The sequence below is a fragment of the Puma concolor genome, chromosome D3 (assembly GCF_028749965.1).
Source record: "Puma concolor isolate L17-30 chromosome D3, mPumCon1.1.hap2, whole genome shotgun sequence".
NCBI classification, from domain to species: domain Eukaryota; kingdom Metazoa; phylum Chordata; class Mammalia; order Carnivora; family Felidae; genus Puma; species Puma concolor.
Window position 1 is genome coordinate 16,670,177 of NC_141678.1, and position 8,385 is coordinate 16,678,561.

Consider the following 8,385-nt stretch of genomic DNA (forward strand, 5'->3'; position numbering starts at 1 on the left):
ATCCAAGATACTGGAGTTTTTTGATTTTGTGTTTTAAGAAGGCTCAGATACCAAAGTTAAGTAAAACAGATTGAGGGATAAAAGTGATAGAAGCAAAAATTAAAGAGATTTTTCCCCCCTCCAAACCGCCAGAGTTGGTTTTAAGAATTTTCCAGTGATCTTTATGCTGCTTCCAACTTTAAAAGGTCTGTTTTATTCTTCTCATTCCTTTGCCCTATCTTAAATGCTCCTTTTTTCTTTAAAGTGGCTTCATTTAGGGGCACCTAAGTGGCTCAGTTGGTTAAGCATCCGATTCTTGGTTTCGGCTCAGGTCGTGATCTCACAGCTTTGTGGTTCAAGCCCCGCATCGGGCTCTGCACTGGCAGCACAGAGCCTGCTTGGGATTCTCTCTCCCTCTTCCACTCACGCTGTGTGCCTCTCTCTCAAAATAAATAAACTTAAAAAAAATTTTTTTTAAATAATAAAGCACCTTCATTTATAAACTTGGCCTTCAATTATAAGCCTGAACCAACTCCTGGGATTGAAATTTTCAAAACCATTATCATAGCAACTATCTTTGTCCCCAAATAAAGTTATCCACTCCTGCTCCTTACCAACTGGGTGCAGCTGCCACTACAACTCAATGACTTTTTTTTTTTAAATCAGTGTGCCTATTTGGTGAAATCTATTAACTTAATCAAGGACAACCACACATGTCAATTACTAAACGTTTAAAATATATTTCTAAACAGAATGGGCCGACTCAGTCACAGTAACTGCTGATCTCCATAGTAGAGCAACCCACAAAGACACAGCACTGATTTTTTTCCCATAATCAGGGGTGAAAAATATACAACTTATTTCTGAACCAAAACCACAATTTCTGCAGTTTATAATGTTTCACTGCCAATATGGCCCTGGTAGAAATTATGTATTTTATTTCCTTAAAAAAAAAATTAAAAAAATTTCCTAAGACACTAAATCATCAATCTGGAATGTAGATTCTGAGCACAAAGAGCTCAGTTCACCTAAAAAATAAAGAAAAATTTCCCATCACCTGTCTCAGTAGGGCCTGAAAGGAGAGAAGTAGTGTGGGGAACCCCTGCTTTGGTATGGAGAGTCACGGCCCCTTGACCCAGAACGAGACCGTGAGTAGCCATAGCTGGTGCTTCTCTCTGGATAAACTCGGATGTAGGAAGTTTCACCCTGAAATTCAAACAAAAAGAGTGAAGGAAAAAATAAGACTCAGAGAAATACAGCACACTAAAACTTAACATGGCTGCCTAACAATAATAGTTAAGTACCAAGCACTTACTGTTTGTCTGGCATGATGTCATCTCATTAAACCTTCACAACAATGCTATGCCCTAGGTAGGTTTACCAGCACATTTCAACAATGAGGAAAACAATGTTATAATCTATTCCAGGGTGACACATACAATAAATGACAACTTCACATGTTGTAAATGAGCTGAAATACTAGCTACTACGATTAACATATCTGAATTACTACCACTGACTCCTGAATCTAAGAACTGGAAAGAATCTCAGAGGTCGCTCAGTTCAATTCCCTGCCACCTCATATATGCGTTTGAGGATGGGTTCCTATGGAAGAAGCTAACCAGTATTCAACACCTCTCAGGTGTCAGGACCAGGGTTAGATACTCGTAAGTTAGCTTCCTGGCAAGTCTTATGAGACAGTGCTATTATTGTTCCTGTTTTGCATATCGAGGGACCAAAGTTCAGAGAATAACTCTGCTAAGAAATAAATGAGTGAGTGGCAGAGGAGTCATGTCTAGGCTGGCCTGTGTTCAGGCCCTTTGCCCTCAGCCAACACTCTCAAAGGATCTAAAGATGCTAAGATGAAAGAAGTCAGATGTGGAATTCCCTAGGTAAAGTCAGTAATTGGATTTATCCTTACTGAGACCCTGCTTTGCAGTGTAACTAAGGACCAGATGTTTTGTTTCTGCTCCAAATTCAGTCTGAGTAAAAGCAATGTTAAGCTGTGTACTTTCCAAGCCATAAAATTAGGGAATTATATGAATCCTTAGAAAAAGAAATAGATCCTTGGGGCTCCTGGGTGACTCAGTCAGTTGAGCGGTCAACTCTTGATTTCAGCTTAGGTCATGATGCCAGGGTTGTGGGTTCAAACCCCAAGTCCATGCTCAGTTTGGAGCCTGCTTAAGATGCTCTCCCTCTGCCCCTCTCCCTCACTCGTACTCACTCGCTCTCTAAAAAAAGGAAGGAAGAAAGAAAGGAAAGAAAGAAGGAAGGAAAAGGAAATGGACCCAGAAATTCATATCTCCAGACATCTAAATCCCATAAGTCAGGACAATATAACCAGTAAAAAAAGAATGTCCAGTTGTTCTGCTCTCTGGTCTCAATGGTATCAAAAGGACAGTCAACATGTGAATCAGATAGAAAGATCCAAAGTAGCAGCTGCCTTCTTGAAAGACATCAAGAACTAAGTCTTGAGGGTAAGGCCATTATAAGAAAATGCCAAGATGGCTAAGGTTTCAAAGAGGATCCTGCACTACTTTGGGAAAGGAAAAATTAAGTGTACAACTTGGCCCAACAGCAGTATCTAGAAAAGCTGAGATGCTGAGGCTGGCTTGCAGAACCCAGACTAGACCCAGAGGAGGGACAACCATAATGATCAGGTTCGCAGAGGTACACTGCAGATTAAACCAGCTGTGAAGGGAATGGTATCACAGAATAGCTCACCACATTATGACAGACTGCACCAGTATTCTCTCCGGGTTAAAAATACTATGACTGCAGATTTCTCTGTTATGACCCTGCAGGACTCAGGCATGATGAATTCCTTGGCTTTTCCACTTAAGACAGATCTTTAATGTACTGTGAGGTCCTCAAATGGCAAATGCATGGCCTGTTGCTACTTCTCTATATCAGCTTCAGGTGGAGTGGCCTGGGTGCAAGCTCAACAGAAGGTGGGAACCCACCTCATGAGAGCGGAATTTGGTGTCATCCAGTTTACGGAGGGCATATTCCATGTCTTCTTTTCGGAGATATTCCACCATCCCCATTCCATCCTTCTGCACATCTGCATAACAGACGTCCCCAGCTTCTCTCATGTGATCCTTCAGATCCTGCCAGCTGCCTGATGGAGGAAGTCCTAGGCATGGACAACATAAGAGGCCATATCCTTCAGCCATGTTAACTGACCTGTTAAGAGCCAGCAATACCTAGGGCCCCTTTCCCATCAATCACTCACTACTTTTAAATCCTGAGGATCCCCAAATCATAAACCGTAGGGACATAAATCCAGAAAAGAGTACTAAAGTATGTGTAGTAAACCACTGTAAGAACCTGGTCCTAGGCTAATTTTCCAGAGACCAAGCCTTTCCAATGGAGCAAGAAGTCTACCCTATTATAAGTTTGATATCTCTGAGAGTCACAGCCTGCCTTTCTTTATCCTTCGTATTTAATATCAAACTCCCAAGACTTTGAGTTCTAATTTTTTTCCATTATGAAATTTATCAGTACCAACTGTTTCTTGCTTACTGGGTTCTCAGAACATAGGAATTTTGAAAGTATCCAATGAAGTAATAACCAAGGTGTAGCTGAAGGTAACAACACACCAAAAAATCTAAAGTTTTTCTTGTAGTAGTGAATGACTGACAAATTAAACAAAGTACCTTTTAAAAGATCACCAACATTCTTCAATACAGTGGGGGAAAAGGTAAGACTCAGACGCTAAAACTAGTCGGGAATTATACAACCCTACCTGATGTCATGAAAGGGAAATGTGCTCCTGCTCTCAAAGGCTGTGTTTACCGCTCACAGCTCAGGACTGCAGCCATTTCCTAATAGTTTTCTAAGCAGGATTTCAGAGCAGCATGGAGAGAAAAAAAGATATGTATGACATCCTGAAGGAGGGAATAGAGTTCTGGGGTTAAATTACAAAGGGACACAAGATAGGCAGATACTGAGAGGATCACTGTTAAGCACCACGGGAGTCTGTTGTGACAGTGTGAAATTCCTATCTAAGAAAGTGCCAAGTTCTTCAATACATTTCACTCCACCATGGTCTTAAAATGCCCCTGTAATGTGCAGAGGGCCCCAGGTCTTCACCACTGTATTAATATTTTGAAAAGATGCATACACCTCTGAGCTTGCCTCAGATGCATACACCTCTGAGTTTCATCACTTGTGAACATTTCATTTAGACATTTCATTCTATATCATTCTATATTCTGCAAAACAATCCCTAAAACTTAAAGTTGTTTTGTTTTCTCTTTTGTATAATTCCAAAGCCACCACCAAAATCTGGTGTTTTTCACGATCCAAGGCTGAACAGTTATTCAAATCTGGCTCCTGGAATGTCTAGCAAATCTGAAACCTAGTACATTCCAAAAGAAAACATCTATAGAATTCTAGCTCCGGGGTTTTGCCATCATCTTCCCTCTCAACAGTAGGAAACTCCTTTATAAAAAGCAAATTTATGGGGACGCCTGGGTGCCTCAGTTAGTTGAGTGTCTGACTTCAGCTCAGGCCACGATCTCACAGTTCATGACTTCAGGCCCCGCATCAGGCTTTGTACTGAGAGCACAGAGCCTGGAGCCTGCTTTGAGTTCTGTGTCTCCCTCTCTCTCTGCCCCTCCCCTTCATGCTGTCTCTCTCTTAAAAATAAAAATGAACATTAAAAAAAAAAAAAAAGGCAAATTTATGTTCTACCAAGGCTGTACTACCAATGCAGTTTCATTTGCAAGATACCTGCCTGCCTCACTGGCAAGACTGCGGGGCTTCAGACGGTGCACAGTCTACTGAAAAGAAAGCCTGTGTTCCATGCAAAGTAACAGCTAACATTTCTTGGAGGCCAGACTGTGTGCTAAGTATTTTACATGCATCACCTTATTCGGTTTGAAAAGAACATACCTGAAACAAGAACTCGGAAATCAGATCTTCTTGTAGGAGGCCCATTCCTCCCACCGCGGGGCCACCCACCCCGACTGCCATAAGTCCTGGGGAACTCCACACGAAGCCGACACTGGCCATAATCATAACCATTCCTTCCATAAATTGCATCCTCAGCATCTCTGCAAAGAAAAGTTTGTGGAGTTAGTGCTGCTCAGGAGGCTGACTGACCTCCCAGTGAGGGGCATGAGTAACAAGTATAAAAGGGAAACCTAGAATTGAGAAAAACAATCTTGATGCACTACTGCTTTGAAGATACTTCATGGTATTAGATTTAAACTTTACAGCTGTCCCACACAGGGTTTTCTAGATATGAAATGATAATGAAACAGTAAACAGATTACTTATAAGAGGATTCATTCAGAAAAAAGAATTGGCAGATAAGTGATTTCATCAGTATATTTCTCTAACCCTGTTAGCAGTTTCTTAAAATGCCCTCCACACACTAGTCCTTTAATAATTAAGAAGGATTGGTACCATCAAATCTATAGAAAGAAAAATCATTTAGGGGCACCAGGGTGGCTCAGTCGGTCGAGCATCCGACTTCGGCTCAGGTCATGATCTCACGGTCTGTGGGTTTGAGCCCCGCGTCGGGCTCTGTGCTGACAGCTCAGAGCCTTGGAGCCTGCTTCGGATCCTGTGCCTCCCCCTCTCTCTGCCCCTCCCCCGCTCTCACTTTGTCTTACTCTGTCTCTCAAAAATAAATAAATGTAAAAAAAAAAACAAAACAGAAAAAGAAAAGTAATTTAAAAAGAAATCAGGCTCTGGGGAGGAGCCTGGGTGGCTCAGTTAAGTGTCTGATTCTTGATTTCGGCTCAGGTCATGATCTCACAGTTGTGGGATTGAGCCCTATATCCAGCTCTGTCATGAGCGTGGAGCCTGCTTGAGATTCTCTCTCTGCCCCTCTATCCCACTCGGACTCTCTCCCTCTCTCAAAAATAAATTCATAAAAAAAAATCAGACTGAAATTAGTATTTTGTGAGGAATATGGAACTCTCTCGTGTACTTTTTCAGCATGGTTTGGAAAACTAAGTTGTGGAGACCACTCTCTGGGTACAGTTTTGCCAGAGAGGTAAATATTCAATGAAGTCACTTCCAGTCTTCCCTAGGGCTCTAGTAGAACCAAGCTGGTTCTCCAGCACTGGATTGGAGAAAGAATGGCCTCAGTGCTTCGAAGGACAAGCAGAGCTGAAGATGTACTAATGAAGGCATCATTCAGTTGTCACAGCACATAATTGCTTACCACAATTCTAGTCACCGAGTTAAAAGCAAGGACCACAACCAGTGCAAACCTGGCTATATTTATAATGAAGTGAAGGAGAGGCAGAACTGCTAGGGTTGAAGAGCAGATTTCAAAGCAGACTGACCAGTTCCAATCATTACCCTACTTACTAATAGCCGTCTTTGGGTAAGTGCTTTTATCAAGTTTTCATGTCTCTTAAATGCGAACAACATGCCTCCCTCACAGAGTTGTCCTAAGGATTAAAGAAGGTACTATGTGTGCAGTGCTCTAATGATATCAAAAGATAGCTTTTCTATTATGAAAGAAAGGAGGGAAGAGATGACAATGCAGCACATCACACAGGAAGTTTGTGTTCTAAAGGGCAGCACGGGGGGGGGGGGGGGGGGTTTCAAATCCTACCTTGATCCCTTACTAGCATTCTCTTTTTTTTTTTTTTTTTTTTTAATTTTTTTTTTTAACATTTATTTATTTTTGAGACAGAGAGAGAGCATGAACAGGGGAGGGTCAGAGAAAGAGGGAGACTCAGAATCTGAAACAGGCTCCAGGCCCTGAGCCGTCAGCACAGAGCCCGACGCAGGGCTCGAACCCACAGACCGCGAGATCATGACCTGAGCCGGAGTCGGCCGCTTAACCGACTGAGCCACCCAGGCGCCCCACTAGCATTCTCTTTTATCAGCAACTCTAAATCCCCAGTTTCTTCATTCATAAGATGTGGCTAACACTACCTCTTTTATAGGTTGTTGAAAACGCTCAAGTGGTACTTGACACATAGTGACTTCAAAAAACACACCGGAACAGTGACAGAGGTGCAACCTCCAGTTTCAGTGTGAAAATGCCCAGTTCCGTTTTTGAGGCAAATGGCAGCTCTGTGGGGATCACCAAAGCCTCAGAGTGCTTCCTACCTCCTCCACAGATGCCCTCCTGGCCCTATACCACTACACCAGGTAGGCCAGACACCCTAAAGACAGTCCTTGCAGCAAAGCCCGCCCGGCGCACACTAGGTAAAGCACTCCCTGGGTCAATGCTGGGAAACACTGGGCTCTCGTTTACCCCGGGTGGAGTGACCAGTCCAATGCGGCGGCTTCTGGGAACCACCAACCGCAGTTCTGAAAGTTCCCAGACCTTTTCTGGCCATCAGGCCTACGAAGTTTGCAAAATCAGAAAGACCCCTTTGAGCCAGTTTAGGGATCAAATGCTTGGGGCCCTAAGCACCTAGCAGTGTCTCCCTCAGAGGAGTGGAGTGAAATCAGACACCCCCCACCCCCGACCATTTTGGAAGTTCTTCCAAAGCCCTGGTGCTTTTAGAAGGACAAGGCCGGGACCTTGTGAGGAGGGGCGCGCGCAGATGGAGATCTGGGCCATCACAGAGACCCCCTTTCACCCTCCAAAGGCAACCACATCCCCGCAGTCTGTTCCCCGCTAACGGCGAGTTCTGGCTGGGGGGAGGGGTGGGCAGGGAGGGCGCCTGGCCACTTCTGCTCTTCACCGAGTCCGAGTCCTCTCCCGGGGGGTTCCGGGCCCAAGGTGCCCTGGGCCGCTTCCCCTGAAGGCTGCCCCTCCAGCCATGAGGGAGAGAACGGTCGCGTACCATCCCCGAGGCCTGTCTGGGCGGGCCTGGGCCCTCCACAGGCCCAGCTTTTGTTTTTTAAATAAAGTAAAAAAATAATCCTAGAGGAAGTGACGACGGAGCAAAGGACGGCCAGAGCGGGCGGTGAGAGGCCTCATCCTCCACCCGGGGGCGCCGTGAGGGGTCTGCGCTGAGGGGGGGAGGGGAGGCCCCACAGGGGAGGAGGGGAGGCGGGGGCCCGAGGGCCCGGGGGCCCGGGGTCTCGGGCTGGCGGGCGGGCGGGCGGAGCGGGGCCTCACCGGGGGTCCTCGAAGCGCACGAAGGCGAAGGGCACGAGGCCGTGCCGGTTCTTGAGCTCGATCTCGCGGATGCGGCCGTACTTGTAGAACAGGTCCTCCAGGTCCTTCTCGCGCACGTCGGTCGGAAGGTTCCCCACGTAGATGCGCCCGTCTCCCTCGCCGCCGCGCTCGTCCGCCCAGCCCGACATCCGCACCGCCCGACGCCGCGGGCCCGCCGCAGCCCACGTCGCCGCCGCCGCCTCAGCCGGGGTCCCCCCGCAGCGTCCCCGCGGGCTCGGAGGCGCTCAGCCGCACTGCATTGTGGGAACGGCGGAGCGGAAGCGAAGGGGTCGACGGAGGCAAAAAGAATCGTCTTAAAG

General features: G+C 45.9%; 1 protein-coding gene across 1 annotated transcript; it reads right to left on the reverse strand.

Annotated features, from left to right (window-relative positions):
- Positions 1-695: 695 nt before the first annotated feature.
- SRSF9 (serine and arginine rich splicing factor 9) lies at positions 696-8,338 on the reverse strand. Its single transcript, XM_025933247.2, has 4 exons — positions 8,027-8,338; positions 4,879-5,039; positions 2,943-3,115; positions 696-1,185 (listed from the first exon to the last, which is right to left on the reverse strand). Exons 1-4 carry the CDS (start codon positions 8,212-8,214, stop codon positions 1,042-1,044), a joined length of 666 nt encoding a protein of 221 aa, XP_025789032.1. The 5' UTR covers positions 8,215-8,338; the 3' UTR covers positions 696-1,041.
- Between the last annotated feature and the right edge of the window lie 47 nt (positions 8,339-8,385).

Excerpts from the sequence above, each read along its gene's own strand:
- SRSF9 (XM_025933247.2), bottom strand. The coding sequence starts at position 8,214 with ATGTCGGGCTGGGCGGACGAGCGCGGCGGCGAGGGAGACGGGCGCATC. Across the intron at positions 3,116-4,878 it reads TTTCCGAGTTCTTGTTTCAG|GACTTCCTCCATCAGGCAGC; the intron begins GTATGTTCTTTT and ends GTCCATGCCTAG. Across the intron at positions 1,186-2,942 it reads CCAAATTCCGCTCTCATGAG|GGTGAAACTTCCTACATCCG; the intron begins GTGGGTTCCCAC and ends TTTGAATTTCAG.